This window comes from Dreissena polymorpha, chromosome 4 (assembly GCF_020536995.1).
Source record: "Dreissena polymorpha isolate Duluth1 chromosome 4, UMN_Dpol_1.0, whole genome shotgun sequence".
In the NCBI taxonomy this organism is placed as follows: Eukaryota; Metazoa; Mollusca; class Bivalvia; order Myida; family Dreissenidae; genus Dreissena; species Dreissena polymorpha.
Window position 1 is genome coordinate 142,678,388 of NC_068358.1, and position 26,920 is coordinate 142,705,307.

Sequence of the window (26,920 nt, forward strand, 5' to 3'; positions counted from 1 at the left end):
CGTCTATTTCGATATTTGTGCGTCATAGACGCGGAACGCACATGTAGATTATTCCCTGGGGTTAAGTATTTCGCCCTGTTGGACTCCAGCGCTGATGGTTTGAGGGTAGAGATCCTTGATTCCCACCGTTTAAGGAATCCATACAGCCAACAGTTGCTTAGTGGTTTTTCCGAATCTCGCTTCCCTAGGTGGTGCGCCAATTCACCACCCAACTTCTGCATGGCTGTATTGCTTAACCCATAGCCAAGCCTTGTGTTATTTTCAGCATGCTCAACAAGGCCTAACTCTTCGTCATGTGTAAAAATTGTCTCTTCAGAAACTTGTTGGGATCTACACGTCCGCTAATCCTATCATCTACTGCTTTAAGCAGAATATCGGGGTGTGATGTGAATGGAATGTTCAAATGTATTTTAAACCTTTTAGTCAACCAATAAGATTGCACTTTATAAATATCAACGCATCAGGTTAAAACCGGACATCCCAAGGCTTGCATCGGACACCTTTAAAAGCTTAAATCGACAGTTGTTGGTTGTATGTATTTTCGTTTTTGGGCTTAATCGTGATGTTATTTCAGCTGTGAAAAGTCTATATCGGTGAATTTGTATTTTGTAGTGATACTTTATGTATATATTTGCGAATTTATAGCATATTTACATCGCATATCTTTTCTATGTTTGGGCATATCTGAAAAGTGCGCATATACAAGATATACATTGTTATTTATTTGTATTTTAGTTAATGGTCCGTTTCTTCCAATGTCGCTATTTTGCAACGAAGCCATAATGGTTCTTGAGCTCATCTAATAAAAGTATTGAAAACAGACCTAAGTTCTACAGGTCTTGCCATAGTTTGGTGTCCGATAAACCCTGATAGCATTTTTCGAAGCATTTACTACCTGGGGATTATCGGACAGTTTAAGTTTTCTTTTTTTTACAATACATGTAATGTTTGTAACAGTTTTATTATGTTTTTCAGAAGATAAATATATCCGTTCAAATATTTCGTTTTCTCACAACGCTATTCACACATTTCACAGCATACCGTTACTAGTAAAATGATCGTTTTAAATGTTCCAGACTCTCGGATTTTCGCCAAGGTGAACAAGAGATGTCTCTCCAAACAAATTCGCATCTTCCAATCAAAACCGCAGATTTATTCTATCACCCATTAGGATGATTGGTTACATAATACTATGAAAACGTATTTATAGATTGTAAACAAAGCTTAAACGGTTGAATGCGAGGTCGTTTAGTATGTAAAGATTCTACTATTTGTGGTTGTCCGATAAACCCTGCGTGTCCGATATAACCCAGGGTTACTCTAGATATTTATCGATAATGCAGCCTCGATGTAAACCATGACTGTATTTAAAATGTGAAGAATAAACGGCGGAAAACACAGTTTGCGTTCGTCTGTTGTGGCGCAGAGCGTTATATAGTAAATCGATGTTAATATACTTTTCTGGATTAATTGAGATTTTTTTTTTCTAAAGTGACAATTAAAACTTTGCAAGTTCTGAAATAAATAACATTTTATTTTTATACGGTACATAAATAATAGTGATACAGATCGTACAGTATACCGTCCTATGTAACGTAGATGTAAGACAAAAGTACATATAACAACAGACAGAGGTGTTAAAAAGACATGCATAAAAAATTGCTGAAACTAAGCAGAGTGAATAGAAACTGCACCATATCTGTTTTGAACATAATTATGCTTATTAAATGGACAAAGATGAGCATACTAGATCTACTAAGGTAAAAGTTGCTGTTAAATGCTCATGTTAAATGAAATTACGCGTACACGTTACACCGTAATGCCTTCTTCTGATTGGTTCATATTTAAATTTGTTTCATAACATGGCAAGAGGTCAGTGATTGTTTTGCGATTTAAGCAGAAGTTGAACTGAATTATTTATGCCTTTCTAACTTCAATTCGACGATATTTGAGGTAAAAGTGGACTTCTGAACTAAAACATTATGAGTTGGTAATGTTATTTTGCAATTTTACGCAAATTGATGAATTTAAATTTTCTGATTTCACCACGTAATTGGTCCTTTGCCGATAAGATGTTCCAAAGAATTTAGCCCATATAAAAAGTATCTCTAAGTTCTTTGCGTGTCTTATAAATAAGACTACATGTGCATAGTAGGGGCACAATTAGTCCAAATAATAAGACATAATCAGTTGCCATTACATATCTCCAATATAATTTCAAGGCCGTCGCTTCTCACTGTGTCAAAGGGTAAAAGCGCTTATTCAGAGTACTGTACTGTACCAGTATTTTTAGGTCAAATTTTAGACGGTAATTCGTCCCTATTCGCTATGTTAAAAATAGTGTTTACTGTTTAATTTGCATTTTTCCTAAATGACTTCCAATTGAAGGTTTCAAAAATTGTATACATTGGAACTTTTAATTCATAATATACCTCTCCGGCTTCATACTTTGAACCTTAAATATAATATTTTAAACACTTATTCTCAATATTAAAGTATTTTTGAGCAAAAAAAAAAACAAAATCGCAAATTTTCCAATTTTGGGCCCCATCCTAAAATGGTGAAAAAGAACACTGTGTACGCTTAAGTGTAATACCTTTGTTGGAACATTAAGCAACATAGTAATTGTAAAATACACTTACAATGGATTAATGAAATACTGGTTAGTAATCTACTCAGTGGATGTATGTCATGGGAATGAGTGTTTGCAAATTGTTAGCGTTCAGCTTAGTCGCAAAGTTAAAACATCTGACAAGATTATCGTTAGAAAATGGGATAAGACAAACATGGTTTCATAAACTGTAAAACCTGTAAGTGGATCTGTGTATAATCAGTTTCATATGCATATATTGCTTAATTATGTTTGTTGTGCTGTACAGTTTACAGCATTGAACTTAAATGGACATTGATGGGTAAATATATTAATATTAATTAAAGAAAGTTAAATACATCAATTACCGTTAAAGGGACTGTCAACCACGACGACGAAGATAAGTTGTTAAATACCGTAATTGTTTACAATTGTTAGTTTATATTGATTAAAATATCACGAATGGTATATTTTATTACTTGAAAAAAGTTGTTAAGTTTTCATATTTTCAGTATATTCGGTAATAAATTTTACTGGGTATGTCTACCAGGTAACTATATCAGTTAACTATAAATAACGCCAGTAGATTGATCATCATCGTCACATGGTTAATCCAGGAATGAAAATTGTGCATGCATAGTGAATTGTAAATATTTTATATATAAAATGATCAATCTACTTGCGTTATTTATAGTGCATATATCGTTATGTCACCTATTTTCGCGATGTACTTTTGATTTCACATTGCGAAATTTTATTACCGAATATACTGAAAATATTAACATTTTTTCAAGTAATGTAATATACCAGTTGTGATAATTTAATCAATATAAACTAATAATTGTACAAAAAAACGGTATTTTACAACTTTTCTTTTCTTCGTCGTCGTGGTTGACAGTCCCTTTAAATGTGCTTGTTCATATTTTTATGTTTTCCCACAACTGCCTTTGATGTGATAAAGTGTTTCTACCAAAACCAGGTATTCACGGACGGTTTTTTGCCTGAAAAACTGCGCGTTAAAATCAGGGCTTTTTTTCCTTACTTTGTGAAGCGGCCCTGGCCCCCTCACTTTGTGTAAAAATGAGTGGCAAACTTTTTAAAATTGTGAAAAAATGAGTCGCGAACTTTTTAAAATTGTGAAAAAGTTAGTTGTGAACTTTTCAAAATTGTGAAAAATTGAGTCGTGAACTATTCAAAATTGTGAAAAATTGAGTCGCGAACTTCTTAAAATTGTGAAAAACTGAGTCGTGAAATTGTTAAAATTGTGAAAAACGGCCAATTTTGTAAAAAATTCACGGCCATGTTAGGTTTGTGAATTGTCCCTATCAACATTTTAAAATGTCCTTCCAGGGCCACTCGCAAAGAAGGAAAAAAAGCCCTGGTTAAAATGCCCTTTTGGAAAGTAATGCACCATGCCCCTTTGCCCTCCTGGGAAAAAAACTAATATCTGCTAAATTTAGTGTATCTGCACAGTTATAATATCTTAGGTCCTAATAATTTGCATACATTTATTTTGAAATGCATGTATCTTGCATTAAAATATATTATTCATTTTCAGAGCTAACAAAACCATGTATATCTATCTAGAAGGATGTGCAGCTGAGGATGGGTCCATTACAGCCCCACTCTCCTCAGCTGTTGTAGTCTATGTGGTCAACTATTGTGCTCCATATGCCAACATCTTTCATATCTGCTTTGTGGATAGCAACACATGGCATGGTAGCATCAGTATCACCCCTGAAGCTGTCCAAGATCTGTCTACAAGCTTCATACATGCTGCAGATGTCCCAAGAATGGTGCAGAACTGTGTTCTGCCTGTCATTGATGTATGTACAGAAATATATTTGACACAAAAATAACACCTTCAAATCACCAGCAAGTAAATTTCATCAATTGTAGAAAATTTCCATATACTATCATATACAGCCTTGTTACTTTGATAATTGCAACGAAAATACCTAACGTTGACATTAGGAATTAACATTATGATTAACATAGTATACACATACATGTTTTTGGTAATCGATTGTCAAAGTTTAGTGCCTTGGCTTATTGCTGCAAATCCTTGTTAAAATTATTGCGCCGTGCCGGGTCTATTAGAAAAATTACAGTATGTATCATAACTGCTTTAGATTAAGTTTTTTATGCTCTCCAACAAATTGTTGGGGGGAGCATAATATTATAGTTGCCGCTTCGTCTGTCCGTCCGTCCGTGCACAATTTTTGTCCGGGCTACTTCTAAGCAATTAATGACCGGAATTCAATTAAACTTTATGGGAAGCTTCACTACCAAGAGGAGATGTGCATATTATCAGCCGGTTCTGGTCGGATGATTTTTCAAAGAGTTATGGCCATAGCCTAATTATTTCAAGATTTGTTGTGTTTTATTCGATTATAAATACATAAATTGATGTAACACACCCGTACATTCTGAAATACCCCAAATTGTGATTCTCCCAACTGAGTGTCGCGTGCCGGTAATTCTTATGTTTAAATGGCGTCATTGACTTTTAATGGAATGTTCCCACGTGCAGGTTGTATAGGTCCCTGCCACGTGCTTGACTGCGTTTTTGGATTAAACTTTTAATGTGTACGTGTGTTTCTCTGTTTGTGATATTTGTTAAGTTCAGTACTCAAATATATTATGACTGAAATTTAGCAGTGAGATTCGGACTGTTTAAAGTTGTACATCGTCAAGCATAACAATAAATGCCCATCATGGAACAATGGCTGTAATGGTTCCCGGCAGCCTTGACAAATAACAAGAGCCGATTGAAAAACTGTAAACGAGGTCGGAAGCCAGGCATTCTATACATAGATGGTTACGTCAATTACACTATTGTCTGTAAGACCGGCGTGTACACAATGCCTCAACTGGAATAAACCAAGGCGACTTGCATCAGCGGTCAGTGATGCGTAGCAAATCCTCTCGCTATCAGTAGATCAGATAACCGATAATTGTACACAGCAAACAATGGCAGAATTAGTGACGGCATTGCGCACACGTGCAGCAGATTATCAAAAAAGAGAAAATATAAGAAAATGTTGGCGATTTTGTTTTCGCTTTGATGTATTCAGAACGCGATATCAAGCATCGGAACGCGACAAAGTCGCCTACGTCGCCCTCTAGGATGATCCCTGCTTGTCCGGGCTATTTCTCAGCAACTAATGACCGGAAATCAATGAAACTTTATGGGAAGCTTCACTACCAAAAAGAGATGTGCATATTATCAGCCGGTTCTGGTCGGATGAATTTATACAGAGTTACAAATGTATGGCCTTTTGATATTTTCCATTAACTGTACATATAATCCAATTCTTGTCTGGGCTATTTCTCAGCAACTAATGACCGGAATTCAATGAAACTTTATAGGAAGGTTCACTACCAAAAGGAGATGTGTATATTATCAGCCAGTTCTGGTCGGATGATTTTTCACAGACTTATGGCCCTTTGAAATTTTCCATTAACTGTACATAAAGTGCAATTCTTGTCCAGGCTATTTCTCAGCAACTAATGACTTGAATTCAATGAAACTTTATGGGAAGCTTCACTACCAAGAGGAGATGTGCATATTATCAGCCAGTTCTCGTCTGATGTTTTTTCACAGAGTTATGGCCCTTTGAATTTTTCCATTAACTGTACATATAGTCCAATTCTTGTCCGGGCTATTTCTCAGCAACTTATTATGGGAATTCAATGAAACTTTATGGGAAGCTTCACTACCAACAGGAGATGTGCATATTATCAGCCAGTTATGGTCGGATGATTTTTATTAGAGTTATGGCCCTTTGAAATTTTCTATAAACTGTACATATAGTGCAATTCTTGTCCGGGCTATTTCTCCCCAATTTCTGACTGGAATTCAATGAAGCTTTATGGGAAGCTTAACTACTTTGAGGAGATGCGCATGTTATTTGTGGGTTCTGGTTAGATGATTTATTTAGAGAGGTATGGCCATTTGAAATTTTTAAGTTGCTAAACTTGATTATTTTGTCCAAAGTTATGCCCCTCAAGACGTTTCCTTTTACTGAATATATAGTGCAATTTTGTGACCAAAAAAAAACCTTTGGGGAGCTATAGAGCTGCAACGATTCACCGACAGCTCATTTCGATTTCAGACACTCCGATACCGATTTTTTCGATTCGATTCATTTTCAAACCTAGTTTTATCATATATTCACTCTCCTGCCTCAAAAGTGTCGCATACGTAGATATCTTGGGCATTTGTCAAATTGTGTGTTTGTTTGATATAGTTTGGTTGGTTCAACATTGTTTTAAAAACTGATGAAAGTGTGTTAAATTAACATTTGTAAGAAATATTTTGCAAGAAACTGCCAATTGTCTTTCAAACTATGTCAATATTTCAATAAAACACATTAAAAAGAATAGCAAATTAGGACTGAATTTTAATATAAAAAACTTCTGACTAAAAGTTTGTGTTGAATACACAATAATACTAGAAATGGCGCGGCAGAGGCCGCCGCGTATCACCACATAATGGGGCCATGCACAGTTGAGATTGACCTTATTGTCATAAGAGAGGCTCAGTACCAATTTGAAGTAAATCGGTGCAGAAATGAAAAAGTTAATGTAAAATAACATAAAAAAATGAGTGAAAATCTCTGACCCGGCCCCGCCTCAACCCCATAACTTTTGATCTAGGGGTCAGATAAAAATTCCGTCACTGTCACCGTCGCACATATGCTCATAGCTACCATGTATGTTAGTTTCAAGGTTCTAGTGCTAATAGTGTAGGAGGAGCAGGTGGCCAGGACGGACAGACGCACATCAATACAATATCAATACAATATCCCCACTTTTTCTCCGAAAAACGTGGGGATAATAAAATCGAAGTTAACATTACACGTTTTTCAATTTGTCGGCCACAACTTGTTCAGCCATTTTGACGCTTTTTCCGAAAGTAGACTGTAACGCGCTTATTGATTGGATGACTAAAGTAATAAGCAGCCAATCGCATGCGTCGTAATTACAGGTAAAGATAAAACCTACGCCTTTCCGTATCAAATAGTCAGAATACAGCGAGCTTTACGTATCTATGTATGTATATGTGTATATGTTAAAGAATCAAATCGAATTTGGTAGGTTTGGTATCGTAATCGAATCAACGCATTTAGAACCGATTTTCGATGCATCGGATCGAATCGTTGCAGCTCTAGGGAGCATCACCCGTTTCCGACGGTTTCTTGTTTGTTATGGTAATTAGAAGTTTAAGCAACGAAGAACCCTTTTTGTCTTAAATATTACATGAGATCTAGAAAATAACACCTGTATGAATTAATATGTTAAGAGAACAAGAAACAATTCATACAAAGACAATTCTTACATTAAAAAAATGTTAATACCCATTTTTTTTATATGAACAAGGGCTCATCAGTTGAACATTAATTGTTGCAGTTCTTGTGCTTTCAAAAGATAAATTCTTATATCAGACTGATCTACATGTTCATGTACTTTAGTGGTTGTTGTTGCATTGCAGGACACAGAGGCTTGCATGGTGCGGTGTGGCCTCTGTTGTGTAGTGCGCCACATCATTTACCCATGCCATGAGTGGGCCCTGAAACAGGGTGACAGCTCTATTCAGGAACTTCTAGTAGGTGTTTTGTCAAACGATTATTCCCATTGTAGTGTCTGCTGTTATTATTCTGTCTTGCGAAATGTGATTTTAACAGTGAAAATCATCAGAAACTTCTCATGAAAGTTAGTTTTTTTAATTTGTGAAATATCCACTTTCAGGGTTTCCGCGAAGGCAGTCTCAAGGCGTGTTCAGAAGTCTCAGGCTGGACAAAACTCTGTGAGGTTGAACTGCCAGACACTGTCGCTGAACTCATTCATTTATTTAGGTATTTCAGAGATTGCATTGATAATGTGCAGAACGGAAAGCCGTAATCACAGTGGATAAAGCTAAAAAAACAAAACATGACGCTAAATTAATGATGAATGTAATTCATTTGTTTGTCATTTAATTATGATAGTACATATAATAGAAAGTGGTCTTTCAAGAAAAAAATGTAGTATTAAGAAAAACAAAGGACAAGGCCATCCTTAAAAAAAATTTGTTTGGCATAACCCTCCGAGGTAAATTTGGGTGGGTAGGTAGGTAGGGAGTTTATTTATTTTGTAGTTTTTTTTTTTCTGACATTTAACTCTGACATATACCAAACTGAAAGGTAATTATCAAATAAAGCTCCAAGTCTTTTGCCTCATGAAAGGAAATTGGTAAACATTTTTCTGCACCGTCAGTATCACCGCATGTGTATTCGTTAGTCTATTTTTTGTATAAAGAACAACGAAACTATACTATAATCGACGAAAAACATTTTATCTGAAAACGAGAGTCCAAAAAATTGTACGCATTTTGCATATGAAATAAAATGTGCATATCGTATGACTACAGAAAATGAAAACCTAGCAAATACGTAATTAATATACTGTTTGGTTGACATATTATTTTACAATAGCATAGTTTGTAAGTAAAAAACAAAGTAATTATAACATTTTAATTTCAATCAAGAACAGGAAGGTGTTACATCTTTGACATGTAACAAATTATTTAATTATCATCCTTTAATTCAGATCGATAGACGGTACAAAGTTGTAAAGTGATCAGCTTAATAATTAATTGAGTGTTACGCTTCTTTTTATTAGCTTATTTTTTATACGACTTGCCATTGGCCGTTATATTGTAGGGAGACGACAATATCAACTGTGTATTCCATTATCTGCGCATGAATGACCCAATATTACCTGATAGGGAACTCAATTTTGATTGGCCAGCTACCATATGCACTTCAAAACGTTAATAGAAACAAAGAGAAAAATAGTTTAAAAAAACAACACAATCCAGATTAAAATGGTCGATGTTTTCAATGAAATTTAACAAGATTTAAGCATATTCACAAATTATATTTTTCTTGAGCCAAATTCGATATACTTTCTCAAATGGAGAACGACAGCGCGAGCCCTGTAATAGTGAGCATTTATTCCAATAATAACACATTCGTAATACTTGCGCTGTCGTTCGCCATTTGAGTCATTTGCGAAAATATAGAAAATTTGGCACAAGAAAAATCTAAATTGCGAAAATCTAGTAAAATTTCGTTGAAAACATCCGCCATTTTAATCCGGACTGGTTTTCTATATTTGTCTCTTTGTTTCAATGAAAGTGTTCGCAATTCGAACAGTTAACAAAACCCGCTCTGTACCCGATTAGACATCGCCTGACTTATTGTTATTTAAGTGCACATGGTAGCTTGCCAATCAACATTGAGCTCACTTACACATGACATGACGTTATGGAATGAAACGTGAGAACGGATGGAGCTATCGGATAATATTGGGTAATTCATGCGCAGATGTTGTATAATTTGAATACAATTTAATATCGCAGTCTGCCTTCAAAATAGCGGCTGGTCGCAAAGTCGTATAAAGAGATAAACAAATGAAACAAAAACGTGACAATACCTGTCAATAAATATTTATAAGCTGACCACTTTAATCTTTCTACCGAATATTTACCGATCTGAATTTAAGAGTCACAATTTAATAATTAGTTATATGGCGATAATATTACACATCTCTGCCGATTGCCGAATTAAATTGAACAGTGATAATTCATTCATTTGTTTTTTGCTCCCAAACTATCCTGAACGACAGCAGCGTATTTTAATTAAAGGGATACAAGAAATTTTTGGCGAGCAAAAAAAAATTAAAATTGAAAGTAACAAAAAAAAAATTCAGTCGGGCCGATTTTAGTGGGTAGGTTGGGTTATGCCAAACAAAAGAATTTTTAAGGATGGCCTAAATTAAAAAATTAATATTGAAAAAGACATTTCAAAATATTGTTCAAATTGAGTAAGATAATTGTTAAAAAATATATATGAGTGATTTATATAAATATATTACAAAATTCTGTGTGTGCGACAGTTAGTTACTACATTTTATCCAAGCTATGCCTAATTGTGGACCATTGTTGTTGGCTTTCAGATAATGGTTGTGCTATGTTAGTCTGATGACTGGTTATTTTGTACATATATATGTAACATAACCTAAACACAAGATTTCTCGACCCACATGATTATACCCCCACAAACGAAGTTTAGGGGGGTATATAGGAGTGAACTTGTTTGTTGGTCTGTCTGTCGGTCCGTATTAAGTGTCCGCTCTCTAATTCAAGTAGTTTTCATCCGATCCACACTTGGTCAGAAGTTGTATCTACATGATGTTTTGGCCAAGTTCGAACATGGGCCTTGCCGGGACAAAAACTAGGTCACTGGGTCACTAAGTGCGTTTTAAACATTCAGCATGTTGTCTGCTCTCTAATTCATGTAGTTTTCATCAGATCTTCACCAAACTTGGTCAGAAGTTGTATCTAGATGATCTTAAGGCCAAGTTCGAACATGGGCCTTGCCGGGTAAAAAACTAGGTCACGGGGTCACTTAGTGCGTTTTTTAACATTCAGCATGGTGTCCTCTCTCTTATTAGCTCGACTATTATATATGAAATATATATAGTGGAGCTATCCTACTCACCCCGGCGTCGACGTGAGCGTCTGCGTTAGCGTGCAAATGTTAAAGTTTTCGTACTACCCAAATTATTTTCAATGTCCCTTGACATATTGCTTTCATATTTTGCATACTTGTTAACCATCATGACCCCAACCTATAAACAGGAGCAGACAACTCTATCAAGCATTTTGACAGAATTATTGCCCCTTTTATACTTAGAATATGCATATTATTGATAAATCTATGTTAAAGTTTGTGTACTACCCCAAATATTTCCTATATCCTTTGACATTTTGCTTTTATATGTTGCATACTTGTTTTATGTTTACCAACATGACCCCAACCTATAAACAAGAGCAGACCACTGTATCAAGCATTCTGACATAATTATGGCCCCTTTTACACTTAGATAATTGAACATTTTGCTTAAATTGCCATAACTTCTTTATTTATGATCACATTTTATTATTACTTTGACAAAACAACACTTACCTAAATACCACAATGGATTCCACCCAAACAATACCCCACGCCCCTACTCAGAATCCCTTCCCCCCCCCCCCCCCCATTTTTTTTTAAACATCATCTTATAAATGACCACACCCCACATTATACCCCCTCTCAACAACCCCTCCCCCCATATTTTTTTTTTCCTTTTTTTATTTTTGAAAGATCGTCTAATAAATTATTGAATATGAACAATTTCCCCATGATGGCTTACGTTATACTGTCAAGCACTTTAATAGTTGAGAGCGCTGTCCTCTGACAGCTCTTGTTGGTTATACATTCTGTAGAGCATTTTAACAGAGTTAAATTGAAAAAGATCTTGACTTTAAATTGAAAACAATTTATATAGGCTGTAAACGCGTTAATAATGGTTATGATTTTTCAGATTTATCATTATTGATTGTCACACTATAAAAGTGTTATTGTGATATACTGTGATGGCACACAAATTCAGCACCAAACTGGATTTAGTAATCAAATTCAGATAAATGAACCAAAATTATAGTGTGTGAAAAAAAGACTACCTGTCCTCACACACCTTCAGGATTTGCCGGGAAAAAAACCACATAGCAATATAGCGAACCTGTGATGAAATTGTTTCAAATTTAACATTTATGACACTCACAAGTATGTCATGCAAATCTATACAAACAAATTAACTACATATACAGTCAATTGAAGTCTCTTAAAAAAATAAAGCAAACATGAATACCTTTCCTACAAACCCGTTTTGAATAGTAATGTAACCAGAAACAAACAAAAAATGTTAATGCCTAAATAATCACAATCTTCAATATTACAGGCAAAACAGTCAGCCATGTATGTTAGACATTCCTGAGGATCTTATGAAGTTTGAGCTTCACTTTGACCAGGAGCCACTCCTTCATAACGATGACAAGAAAAAACGCTTGCTTCTCAAAGACATCATCAGTGACTTTGAAACGAAGATTGCAAATGGCAATGATTCTGAAATCAATGTATGCATTCAGAACTTTTTTGAGAAAAGGGATGTAGTGTGTTCACACGGAAACATGTATTACAGGGTTCGCACACTGCAAGAAAGGGAGAACACAAAGTATGATAACTTTGAAAATGGTGAAAAATGTAAGTTTGGTTGTTCTGAAAAGAAACTGATCAAATGGTGTGCTAAGTGTAATGACAGAGAGCGGTTTCGGTGTAAACAGGAGAAACAAAATAGGAATTATTCAAGACTTGAGGATGTTAATACAGCCTTAACTACTTTGAACTTGAAAAATGAAGGTTCAAACATTGTCATAAATGGTGATATAGGAACTAATTTCGGTGAGAGAATGACTAACAAAACTCATTTACTCAGAACAGAAGCCGTTGAAGAACTAAGGATGTATGTTCAATCCTTAACAGTGAAGGATATCGTGTATGAGCACACATATTCAGAGGGAATATGTTTCACTGTGGCTGATATTATTCTGTTTGTCTACACCTACCATATGCTGGTCAGTTTGCTTTTTCTTCTTGGTTGGTTTGAAGTGTTATTTGAATAGTATTCAAAGAATATTATAATTATTTAAAGAGCACTTTTGTCTAACTGTACAAGAAAAAACTTGTATTGACATATCACTTGAAATTTGTATTTCAATTTTATGAAATATCCTAAATAGAACATTGGTAGTTGGTAAATAGAACTGTTACCATAGTTTTCTATGGTTTGTGTATACAGTCTGTTAAAGCCCCATTACTACCGTACTCGAAATCAATGAAAATTTTGTATAATATTTCGCAAAATAAAGTTAAACAGTTAAAAATCAGTGTTCCTTATGACAATTGCCGAAATTTCAACGCCAGATGTGGTCTGGTAAAATAGATGTTTGTAGATACAAAATGCTCGTTTTTATTATTGTTTTGCATATTTAATTCCATTTTAATTTCCTGCAATGATATCTATTCATATGACACATGAACACTAACATGGTGCCCTTTTTAGTGTTTGTGTGTGGTATGAATAGATTCATTTGAGGGAAATTAAAATGGAATTAATTATGTCACAAATAAATAAAAACGAGCATTTTGTATCTACAAAAATCCATGTAATCATACCACATCTAGCGTTGAAATTGTGGCTTTTGCTATAAGGAACACTGATTGTTTAGGTGTTAACTTTATATTGAAATACTTTACGAAAGTTTCGTTGATTTTCAGCGTTATAGAGGCTTTAAAGGCATGATCTCTTTTGTTAATTTTTTTTCAGGAAGCTATGAATTTCCAAGTTTCTCAACTTCTAGAGTGCCTTCCAAACATTAAGAAATGGCTAAGTCATGTTCAGCATTTACCCAGAATGCACCAAACTTCCAACAAGTATGGATTCAATATGACTGCCCTGGGGCATTGTATATCAGGAGAGAATGGAACTTTGAATGTAGAGTTTACCATTCCTGCGGTCACATTAATTGTTGAGGAAGACACACCAGAGATAGGGTAATTTTCAATTTTCTGGAACAAATGCAATGTAGTCTAAATACAATCTTAATTAGGGCTAAAATATGGCAAACCTTAAAGGCTAGTCTCTATAACAAAAAAGAAATATAGTAAGCTAAAAATATAATTACATGTACATTCAGCTGTTAAATATTACGGATTTCCTAGTATGATAGATATGTATAATTAATAATTTAATTTTTAGACGAAGTGCAAAATCTAAACAGAGGGCGCTAAGACGTGAAATTGCAAGAGTGATGAAGAAAGTTAAGGTAATTGCTTAAAAGCATTAAGTGTGTATATTATAATAGCTGAATTTAACTGCCCTATGAACTGATCAGATTACAACATTCATAATACTTGATATACTTTGCATTATTTGTACATTTTAGAGTTATTATGAAAATAAATGTGAGTAGATACTGCTGCAACTTCACTTTCATGAGCTGTTTTAAGTATAATGATTGCATAATAACTTAATCATATTCAGGATGTCCGATGGATTGAAGAAAATATTCAATATAGCTAGCAATGAAACTTCAAGAACTCTATCAGGAGAGCAATTCTTGTTCTTATCAAACACTTTTACCACAGACCACCAATTATAAACATACAATTATCAAAACTGGTATCAGAAAGGTCAATTTCAAAGCATTTAGGGTTTAGACCTGTTTGAGTTCTAGCCAAATCTCACACTTACCCCAGAGTTAATCACTTTCTAACAGGGGTCTAAAACGATCTAAATCATTTGTACCTATGCAGACAGAAAAAAATGACCTGAAGGCCAAAATGAGGCGTGAATCAAATGCTTCAGTCACACATAATGCACTAGTGTTGTTAGTATCTGAAATTAAATAAAATGAATATGGTATAGATTAAAAACCTATTAGTATACAAAGAAATTTAATCTATCTATTAAAGATATTTAACTATCAAGTTAACGATGTATCTACATATGACTTTAAAACAAACTAGTTGAGAGAAACATAGTAAACATGTGTCATGTGCATAACAAAAAAAAAGCTCCACTGCTAACAGCCTGTGAAGACTAAAATATGTCAAAATCGAACATATGAATGGCCTTATGGGGCATTGTTCAACTGCATCCAAAAAGCACAAATCAAACTTCTGCACTATAAAATATAGCAAGCAATCGCACTCCAAATTAGTTTACTTGTATTAATGCAACTGTTATTTTGTTCAATCTGCATACAAAAGAGGAGTGTTTACCATTAAGATTCATTAACCCTTTCCCCATCAGAAGCAGAGTGAAAATGGCTTTTGCAACCAAATCACAGTCTGTTCAGGTTTTATGCTGTTTGCAGCATTCAATATCTTAAGGTTGGAGATGAAGCCTTTAAAACTTGATCCTAGTAATGAAGATTTTAGATTTAATTAGATTTTCTTAGGGATTACAAAAGCATCAAAATGCATTTATAAGGGATAAAGGGTTAATCAGAAATGGTGTACTGGTATCTTTTAAAGGATGAAAAGGTCCAGCCCACTCTGGGTCAGCATCCTTGTGGACGGAGTGTCCAGATTGCCTGGCCAGCTGTCCCCCACGAGGCCAGTCCTAAATGTGGTACAATTCTTCGTTTTGCTTCATGGTGTAAAATAAGTTGCATGTCATCTTATCTCATCATCTAATTTTCTTTTGAAATCATGCTTCATTTTTTAAAGTTTGTGCAGTTGTGGCTTTATTTTTAAACTCCACAAGACTTATTATAATATATATATACAGGCATATGCATATTTAAACTTTTGAAAATTCCGCTTGACATGTAGTCTAAGATTAATTTTAAGTTTTGTGGTTTCTGTTATTACGTATCACACAGAAGACAAGGCTTCTAGTGTGTTGGGAAAAAGGGCAAGCTAGCGGTCGCTCACATCTTTGGGGTAAAGTTGGCAGGACCCTTAAGACGTTGAATTAAATTTTACAGCGAAGAGGGGGAATAGTATTTGTTTAGATTAAGATAAGCCTGATAACATGTTTATATTCCACTTTGATATAAATTAATTATTTTCTGCATTATTTGATGACAACTGCTGTTTTCAAAAAAAAGTCGTACTAAGTCAATTTTGTTTAAATAAAATATTTTTATGCCCCCGGATCGAAAGATCGGGGGTATATTGTTTTTGGCCTATCTGTCTGTCACTGTGTCAGTAATTCATTGTGTGTGTCCCAAAACTTTAACCTTGCTCATAACTTTTGCAATATTGATGATAGCAACTTAATATTTGGCATGCATGTGTATCTCATGGTGCTGCACATTTTTAGGGATGAAAGATCAAGGTCATCCTTCAAGATCAAAGGTCAACAAAAAAAACAAAGCGGCACATTGGGGGCATTGTGTTTCTGACAAACACATCTCTTGTTTTAGAATAATGTTGTCTTAAAGACGGGAAATTTAAAAAGTCATTATGAAGTGAAAAATCCACCTTTTTATCCCCCGCCATAGGCGGAGGGATATTGTTTTGGCGTTGTCCGTTTGTCTTTCTGTCCGTCCATCTTTTCGTCCGTCTGGAGCCATATCTTGAAAGTGCTTTGGGGGATTTCATTGAAACTTGGTATGAGTATATATATGGATAAGAGGATGATGCACGCCAAATGGCATTGTATACCATCTGTAAATAACAAAGTTATGGCCCTTTCTATCTTGAAAAAATGCTTTTTTGAGTGTCAAATATAACCCTTTTGTGTCCAGAAGCATATTGGCGGGGGATATCAATTCAACGAATTTGCTTGTTAGTATAGGAATGGTGCCAATTTGGCCAAAAATAAGACCTAAAAAATACTGGAGACTGATACATACACTGGAGACTGATAAATACTCATTAAACAATAGGCTAGTGTAATATTCCTTATACTATTTATACTCGTAAACTTTTAGTTTGTTTATTAGTGAGCTGTATATATTTGTAATAATTCTAATGAAAAGTCTACTATTTTCTTTATGATGTACAATTGAGAAAAAAGTTCTCCTGCACGAATGGTAATATGGGAGAAGAAAAGCAGCATGTTCCACATTTTTTTTTTAAATATAGATTTTACCCATGTATGTACAATGTAATACATGTCTGTTTTTAGAGTTGCCAGAGAAGCGGGTTGCTAGGAAGTGTGAGCAGCTTGAGAACCTGGCAACCGCAGTCATGTCCATTGCTCAATCAGGAGACGTCATTGTGGACTTCTGTAGTGGCACGGTACGAACCTTAACCTTAATGTACTATCATTCTAAACTTAAACCTGTATTTTCAAACTTATCTTGCAGAAATCTTCGTCCTTATTTATAAGGAATACCAACAAATGTCCAGATATCCGATTATCTGGACACTGTGTAAGTGTTTGAATAGTAATTTAGTAATCAAATAATTGTACTTTAATCCATATTAATTGAATCCTCATAGGTTACAGGCCTTTGCATGAGGTCACCCACGTGTGTCATAAACATTTTAGCTTGATATGTGATTAATGAAATTTATGAAGATAATGCAGAATTTTTTTATAAAACTACCCGTTCAGTATGGAATATATTGGACGCAAACACATCCAATACAGAATAAGATTAGGCGTTCATGTTGAATGAATGATGACAGCTGATCAGATGATGTAAATATGTACATATTAAACTATGGTCATTTCCTCTATTGTTTTGTGAAGGGTTGCACATTCTTTTCACTAGTTTTAAAGGATTTTATTGTTCATCTTCTTGTATTGGTCTTTATGTTATCTATGATATAGGAAATCTTAATACAATTGTTGTCTTATTACTTTCAGGGTCATCTTGGGATTATCATAGCCTATTTGAGACCAGACTGCAAGGTAAATATGTGCCAGTTGACTCAAATCTTTGACCCTCAGGATTTTTACCTTGGCACAAATCTTTGACTTAAAGGATTTTCATACTTTGGCACAAATCTTTGACCTACAGGATTTTCATACTTTGGCACAAATCTTTGACCTACAGGATTTTCATACTTTGGCACAAATCTTTGACCTACAGGATTTTAATACTTTGGCACAAATCTTTGACCCACAGGATTTTCATACTCTGGGACAAATCTTTGACCTACAGGATTTTCACTCTTTGGTACAAATCTTTGACCTGCAGGATTTTCATACCTTAGCACAAATCTTCGGACAGCATTTAACGGAATCTTTATCAATTGTGTGCAACTTAAATTCAGTTAGTAATAAATATAATTGTTTTTTGCAGTGGAGTTTAAAAAAATCTCTTTTCAGCTTTGTCTCACTTTGTTAATTTCAGATAAGATTAGACATACATATAGGATCTGGCACGAGTTGTCATATCATACCATATTTTACGAGTTCAGGTATTTTGTTAGTAAGCAAGCCTTTGGCCTATTACCTGAATAGGTACTTAAATTCAGGGTTTTTATTTATGTTTATATTGATGTAATGTGTGCCATACAAACATTATTTTTCACTAACTTAAGGCAACAACGAAATACTTGCATATTTATTGCAAAAGTTACCATCTTTTCCTATTGTTTCTGCCATTTCAAAAGCTTCAGCAACACAAATACTGTGGAATTAAAGAACATTTTTGTGCATTCTTAAAAAACAATTCTCTTCTCTGGATTACCTTTTGCATCCAGTATAGTTTATTGGGTGGTTCAACACTGACAATTTTGTTCTTTGCCTGAAGAGCCATAAGCAAGTTAAAATCTTTGAAAGCAGCTTATCTGGTAAAATTATAAAATAATTAGGTTTTCAATGAATGTGAAAATATTAGTGAAGAGATCTTGGGACCGTTCCATTCTTAGGTATCTGGTAAGCATTCTTAGTAAAAAAAAACATTAGTACAAACTTTATGATTTGGCCCATAATCTATTGAAATATCAAGTGATACATTAGACAGGAATGTCATACATGTACTTGTTCATCTACATTTGCCTGCCCCAGGTGTATCTAGTTGAGAACAAGGAGCGGTCCTTACGGAGTGCACGAGATCGGGTCAGACAGCTGTCCCTTGGCAATGTAGTCTTGTACCAGGTATTGGCAGTGTTGCCATGGAAATGAGCCTTGGTCTGGGAAAAATGGGCTTAGTGCATATGCCTTAAGTGTTGCACAGGCTAATCAGGGACGACACTTGCGGCTTCTATGGATTTTTTTAAATAAAGGAAGTCTCATCTAATAAAAAATCCATTTTAGGGTAAAAGTATCGTCCCTCATTAGCCTATGTGGACTGCATAAGCTTATGTGGTGCAAGCTATTATGCATATGCATTTAGCCCAGATTTTCTGAACAAAGCTCAAATACTTTTGAATTCAGGGGGGTATACGGGAGCTAACTGTGTTTAAGTGAGAAAGTTGTTGCAAAAATTCAAAGATGGCGTCGTTTAAGTGTTTTTTGTGAAGGAGTAGCGGATATTTTCACCCGGTAAGCCAGTTTATATTTATATTTCTTTTAAATGAATAAGCCCTTTCGGCTCTACGGTGTTTGTGCTCCCCTCGGTTTTTTATGTTTCAATACCGTAGATGTCCGAATAAAAAAATTATTGAAGCAAAACCGTGGACAAATTTGTTGTTTAATTTCTTGACCTTCGAGATGTTGGATGTTCGAATATCATTTTCCCTCATAATAAACAGTATTTGTGCATGTTTACAGTAAAATGTAACATAAATCACGATTATTTTATTATCTTGACGCGTTTTTATGACCATTAATTCATTTAATGCCGAATTATAACAGGTTAACCCCCATTTTTGGAACTAAACTTCCTTTTAAGCACATTTTGGGACCTGACTTCCAAATGATAAACAGCTCTTTCTTATGTTAAAAGGTTTTATGCAAAATAACTTTCGTGAATGAATTCCGCATAGGTGCGAATGTTTTGGAAAACATTTTCACTTGAGGAAATCAATAGTTATCTTTTTTCTATTAATTGTTATATTATTAATTTGTATTATTATATGTTTTATCGCGTACTTAACGCTAACATTTAGTGTCTGTAATATAAGACATTCGATGGTATTATTAAAACAGTGTAATTCTTACCTGTTTATTTTAACACATATGGACATACTTATGTTTGAATATGCATCAAACGGAATGCTTTGCCTACTTAACGGAATACTATGCTTTCTATTTCCAGATATCAAGACGCCAGTTATATATGTTGAGGATGCCAAATTAAAAAAGACGGCGTAACGAAGTGTGTACCACTCTAGAAAGCGATAGGTACATGAAAACTCACCAATCAAACAAAAAAGATAAAATCGAAGTACCATGCCAAACAATCACATATACGTGCAATAAAAGTGTAATGAAAAACAGAAAAGGGTAAAGCCGGTTTGATACTAGTATAAGGTTGATGTAACCAAATACTGCCATCATTGCGATTCAGAATACATGAAGGAATACCTGACATTGCTTATAATATGCATATTGGTGGATGTTTTTTTTATGAAATCTTAAATATTACCGTAAAAAAATTGTGTATAAGGCGCACTTTTTTACCCCAAAATTTCATTTTAAAAACTTGATGCGCGTTATGCACAACTTCAGCCATGCCAAGACATTTTTTCGCTGTCAGTTACCCAGTAGCGGTAATTCGCATCATTCTGTTTTCCGGTGTTTTAACTGTAACTATGTTAATAATAGTGTTATATTGACGATCTGAATAAGATGAACAAACATTATAAAGTTAACATATATATTTTCTATTATTTCAGGTACGTACAGAGCATTGAAATCAAATAAATTTGAAGAAGAGAATGAAAAACGAGGAAGCCATTTTTATTTAAATGTTATTGTTTACTTTTCCCACAATATTATACCCTACTGTACTAGGGTTACACAATTTATTTGGGGGCACTTGTCGATTTACAATAGTATGTCGGCAAGGTATTTCCCGATATATTTAAGATTATTTTTCTTGCTTTTCAAATGTGTTAATAAAATTGATGCTGTGTTTGTTTACACGTTTTAATACGTCTTGTCAAGATTGAGGATGTGATTATTGAGCAATTTGCGTTACCTGTCAAGTTTTGTGTAGCTGGGCTATTATCAAAACATGCGAACCGGCAAACGGCTTCACAACTCCATTGTTTGTTTATCGCCGGTAATGTCGTGATGGTGTTGAGAAGTTTGAGTCGTTAAAGTCTCCTGTCAATTTTAGACACTCGAAAAGAACGCATGATATCAGCATTGTAAATAAAACGCACGGTTGTGAATTAGTCATGCATGAATAACCAGGTGACAATACCAATCAATAATGTCAGTTTCTTAGTTATAACTAATCCATCCGTTATGTGTACTCCACGATAAAATCGTGGACAGTTACTTCGGAGACATATGATGAAAACCTTGATGGTATCCTCTTGGAAAGTGTGCATTTCATGCATAATTCATTTAAATCCAAACATTTATTTTTACGCATAATATGATTAAAAAAAACACCAACTAGTTGTATCGTTATCGTCTTAAAAATAATTTATAATTGAAGCAATAAAAGAATAAGTAAGATCGGCAATGTAAATATAACGATTTTCAGTTAGCCTGCGGTACGGAATTTTTCCCCCGATTTTTTTGCTTCAAAAACTTTTTTCTCGATTTTTTAGCTTTAAAAAGTAGATGCGCGTTATACATAAATGCGCGTTATACACAACGTTTTACGGTAATTGTTTATTTAATACAATGACATTTGACGCGTTTCACCATAACGATACTGATACATGTATGTGACTTTGATGTGACACATTTTGGATGACCTTCTTTTAAACCAGTTCTTAGTTGGTCACTATATTATAATCGCAAAAAGTGAATTTGTAGTGGATAGAAAGATTTGTGCAAATGCAATACACGATATAAATTTCAGTAGAAGTGATCAATATATACATGTATTTTTATGCTCCCCCCAAAAATATTTAAGCATTTTAATTTTAAAAGCATATTATCAGCGGGTTCTGGTCGGATGATTTTTCACAGAGTTATGACCCTTTGAAATTTTCCATTAACTGTACATATAGTGCATTTCTTGTCCGGGCTATTTCTCAGCAACTAATGATCGAAATTCAATTAAACTTTATGGGAAGCTTCACTACCAAGAGGAGATGTGCATATTATCAGCGGGTTCTGGTCGGATGATTTTGCACAGAGTTTTGGCCCTTTGAAATTTTCCATTAACTGTACATATAGTGCAATTCTTGTCTGGGCTATTTCTCAGGAACTAATGACCAGAATTCAATGAAACTTTATAGGAAGCTTCACTACAAAGAGATGTGCTTATTATCAGCGGGTTCTGGTCGGATGATTTTTCACAGAGTTATGGCCCTTTGAAATTTTATATAAAAATATTCTTGTCCCTCCAACTACTGTGCCCTCAAGACGTTACCTTTTATCTGAATATATAGTGCAATATTGTGACAAAAAAAACTTTGGGGAGCATCACCCGTCTCCGATGGTTTCGTGCTTTTTCTCTTTTATACTTATGTGAATACATATTATTTATGACTGTTGTATTGAGGCAATAAAGTATTGGTTCACTTAGATAGATTATTTCGTTTGTTCCTAACATGGCCTTCTAATCGTAAGTAATGTTAATATGTCAAATGCATAACGAATTAAATCCGACCCAAATCTTTTTTTTATCATGTATGTAAGTGCTGAATACAATTGAAAATTCATGCAGAGACATCGTAGGAAGAAATGATGTAACACAGATAATGGTTTATTTTCATAACAAAGTGAGAAACTAGCATCATGACATATACGGAACAAAACGTGTAAGTAAGTAGCACTCATAGCAATTATATGTCAGACGTGTCTATGTAGACTTTATAAATAAAACAAAATCACTACCAACATCAGCTGTACATTGTTTTGTTTTTTTATTTGCTGTTTTAGTCCGGCTCTGTTGAAGGATTCTTTCTTGCATATTCTACATTTAAACTTATGTGGTCCATGAATGGGGCATGGTTACTCAATCCTCCCCTGATGTAAAATTCCTCATTACATATACTGCAACGAAAGATGCACTTATTTTCGCCCTTTAACCTGCATCATCTGAAAAGACAGTAAAAGAATGGTTAAAAAAAGTTCATATCAGAATAAGGTTGACACGTCATAAAATACATTAAATTAATTATAATGTTACTGAAAGGGCTGATAAACGTTCTATTATCTCGTACATCAGCCACCACACAACCTATCTTTTTGAAAATAGGTGAATTGATTCAATTGGTCGGCAGGTTTTTCGTACAGCATTATTATTATTCTACAGTAACAAAACGTGATTAAGAAAACACTTATATTGCACCACATAACATGCTATAAAACTATAATATTGAAGTACACATATAAACTTTATTTAAGATGGGTAGGTATATCATATCAAGTTCTTTTACATATGAAAGAGCTGTTTGTCATTTGGAAGTCAGGTCCCAAAATGTGCTTACAAGGAAGTCAGTTCCAAATAAGGGGGTTAAACCAATAATGTTTGCGAAAAAAATATTTATCAGTGATAAAACGGCGTCGGTAGAATGAAATAATCATGATTAACCAGGTTTTCCGAAGGAAAAAACTGGTTATTAGATTGGCGAATGCGGGCGGGCGGGCTGGCTGGCTGGCTGGCGGGCTGGCTGGCTGGCTGGCTGGCGGGCGGGCGGAACAAGCTTGTCCGGGCCATAACTATGTTGTTCATTGTCAGATTTTAAAATCATTTGGCACATTTGTTCACCATCATTGGACGGTGTGTCGCGCGAAATAATTACGTCGATATCTCCAAGGTCAAGGTCACACTCTGAGTTCAAAGGTCAAAAATGGCCGTAAATGAGCTTGTCCTGGCCATAACTATGTCATTCATTGTGAGATTTTAAAATCATTTGGCACATTTGTTCACCATCATGGGACGGTGTGTCGCACGAAAGAATCACATCAATATCTCCAATGTCAAGGTCGCCACGACTAAAAATAGATTTTTAAAAAAACAAACTTACAAAGGGGGTTAATTTTGTTTGTTCATTTCAAAAGTTCAGTTTGAGTTTTCTCCCTTTATCAGATTTTTTTTTCACAATGAAAACCTGGTTTTGTGACAATTTTGTCCCTTGTTTTATTTATATTTTACTGTTCACGTGTGTCAATACTGTGTATTATAAGAGAAAATGATATTTGTACATCCAATTTATTGAACGTCCCATAAGTAGACAACAGATTTGTAGACGGTTTTCCTTCAATAACTTTTTATCCCCCGCCAGAGGCGGAGGGATATTGTTTTGGCGTTGTCCGTCCGTCCGTCCTTCCGGCACTTTTGTGTCCGGAGCCATATCTTGGAAGTGCTTTTGCGGATTTCATTGAAAATTCGTATGAGTATATATATGCATAAGAGGATGATGCACGCCAAATGGCATTGTACACCATCTGCTAAAAACAGAGTTATGGCCCTTTGTATCTTGAAAAAATGCTTTTTACTATAGGCACTTTTGTGTCCCGAGCCATATCTTGGAAGTGCTTTGGCGGATTTCATTGAAACTTGGTATGAGTATATATACATGCATAAGGGGATGATGCACGCCAAATGGCATTGTACACCATCTGTTAAAAACAGAGTTATCGCCCTTTGTATCTTGAAAAATGCTTTTTACTATAGGCACTTTTGTGTCCGGAGCCATATCTTGGAAGTGCTTTGGCAGATTTCATTGAAACTTGGTATGAGTATATATATGCATAAGAGGATAATGCACCCCAAATGGCATTGTATACAATCTGTTAAAAACAGAGTTATGGCCCTTTGTATCTTGAAAAAATGCTTTTTACTATAGGCACTTTTGTGTCCGGAGCCATATCATGGAAGTGCTTTGGCGGATTTCATTGAAACTTGGTATGAGTATATATCCCGCGCCAGAGGCGGAGGGATATTGTTTTGGCGTTGTCCGGCTGTCCGTCCGGCTGTCCGTCCGTCTGTCACTTTTGTGTCCAGAGCCATATCTTGGAAGTGCTTTGGCGGATTTCATTGAAACATCGTATGAGTATATATATGGATAAGAGGATAATGCACGCCAAATGGCATTGTACACCATCTGTTAATAACGGAGTTATGGCCCTTTGTATCTTGAAAAAATGCTTGTTTGAGTGTCAAATATAATACTCTTGTTACTATAGGCATTTTTGTGTCCGGAGCCATATCTTGGAAGCGCATCCGTCCGATTTGCACCCATCCTCAAACAAAGCATATGTTGCGGGGGATACCTTGGGCCTTTCAGGCCCTCTTGTTTATCCTGACATCTACGATCTTGAAACAAAAACCGTGAAACAAAAACCGAGGGAAGCACAAACACCGGAGAGCCGAAACGGCATATTCTTTTAAAATAATTATAAAAACAAAGGGGCTTACTGGGTGAAAATATCCTCCCTTTCTTTATGAAAATCCAACAAACGACGCCATCTTTGAAGTTTTGCAACAACTTTCTCACTTAAACGCAGTAAGCTCCCGTATACGCATGCCCCCCTGGAATTGTGCTTTAATTAATTGCTTTATGTTAATTCAGGTGTGTTTGGTTGAGAACAACTTTCAGTCCATTGATAGAGCTCGAAAACGCGTCCAACATCTATCGCTAAAAAATGTTACCCTTTATCAGGTCAGAATCAGTGATGCTTTTATATTTTAAGAGCATAAAGCATTTTGAAACTAATAAGCAGTACTGAGATGTAAATATATGATTTTGCATTAATACTGTGGTATATCATGGGACTTTTCAAACAGTTTAATTGTCTTGACTCTTTCTCAGAAGTTCTAATTTAATTAAGATTTCCTTAGAGGCTGTATGAATAACTTTTTACAAGTTTGATCAGCTCAGCCTCAGGTCAGTGTGCATGAGCTATTCTATACATTTTCCAGTGTAACCTGGACTACTTCCGAGGTCATTTCAATGTTGGTGTGTGCCTGCATGCTTGCGGTGTGGCCACTGACCTCGTGCTGCAGCAGTGTATCAACAGACAGGCCAAGTTTGTTATCTGCCCTTGCTGCTATGGCAACATTCGCAACACCCACCTGATCTCATATCCTAGGAGTCAGCAATTCAGGGATAGAAATCTTGATGAAAAGGTAGGTACATATGTCAGAGTGTAATTTAAAAACCACCAGAGGGGCCCTCCCCCCACCTCCATATGTGACGCCATTAATTGATTGATTGATTGATTGATTGATATGTGACACCATTAAACCTTTCATTTGTAAATAGACACAGCAAATTAAACAAATATTTGTAAAAATAAGTTTGACATGGAAAATGAGGAAATCATCTGCAAGGAGGAGATATCACAACCCTGTGTGTGGAGCACAAATTTTGTGTAATTGTTTAAACATAGACACATGGGATTCAAAAACACAAGATACTTATACCGAAGGAAAAAACTGGTTATTAGATTGGCGAATGCGGGCGGGCTGGCTGGCTGGCGGGCTGGCGGGCGGGCGGAACAAGCTTGTCCGGGCCATAACTATGTCGTTCATTGTCAGATTTTAAAATCATTTGGCACAGTTGTTCACCATCATTGGACGGTGTGTCGCGCGAAATAATTACGTCGATATCTCCAAGGTCAAGGTCACACTTTGAGTTCAAAGGTCAAAAATGGCCATAAATGAGCTTGTCCTGGCCATAACTATGTCATTCATTGTGAGATTTTAAAATCATTTGGCACATTTGTTCACCATCATGGGACGGTGTGTCGCACGAAAGAATCACGTCAATATCTCCAATGTCAAGGTCGCCACGACTAAAAATAGATTTTTTTTTAAAACAAACTTACAAAGGGGGTTAATTTTGTTTGTTCATTTCAAAAGTTCAGTTTGAGTTTTCTCCCTTTATCAGATTTTTTTTTCACAAT

The 26,920-nt window shown here is 35.2% G+C and overlaps 1 protein-coding gene across 3 annotated transcripts in view; it reads left to right on the plus strand.

Annotated features, from left to right (window-relative positions):
• Positions 1-26,920, plus strand: part of LOC127877095 (glutathione S-transferase C-terminal domain-containing protein-like) — a 37,445-nt gene that overhangs the window by 7,195 nt on the left and 3,330 nt on the right. The window contains exons 2-12 of one of the 3 annotated variants that reach the window (XM_052422742.1): positions 4,151-4,416; positions 8,088-8,201; positions 8,345-8,451; positions 12,425-13,097; positions 13,850-14,076; positions 14,282-14,348; positions 15,562-15,658; positions 17,165-17,277; positions 17,852-17,896; positions 19,001-19,090; positions 25,935-26,141. In XM_052422742.1, coding sequence (XP_052278702.1) covers positions 4,162-4,416; positions 8,088-8,201; positions 8,345-8,451; positions 12,425-13,097; positions 13,850-14,076; positions 14,282-14,348; positions 15,562-15,658; positions 17,165-17,277; positions 17,852-17,896; positions 19,001-19,090; positions 25,935-26,141 — 1,995 coding nt within the window. In that variant the 5' untranslated portion in view covers positions 4,151-4,161. Of the gene's footprint in view, positions 1-4,148; positions 4,417-8,087; positions 8,202-8,344; positions 8,452-12,424; positions 13,098-13,849; positions 14,077-14,281; positions 14,349-15,561; positions 15,659-17,164; positions 17,278-17,851; positions 17,897-19,000; positions 19,091-25,584; positions 25,675-25,934; positions 26,142-26,920 lie in introns of all 3 variants that reach the window. The other 2 variants (XM_052422741.1, XM_052422740.1) reach the window with 2 other exon arrangements.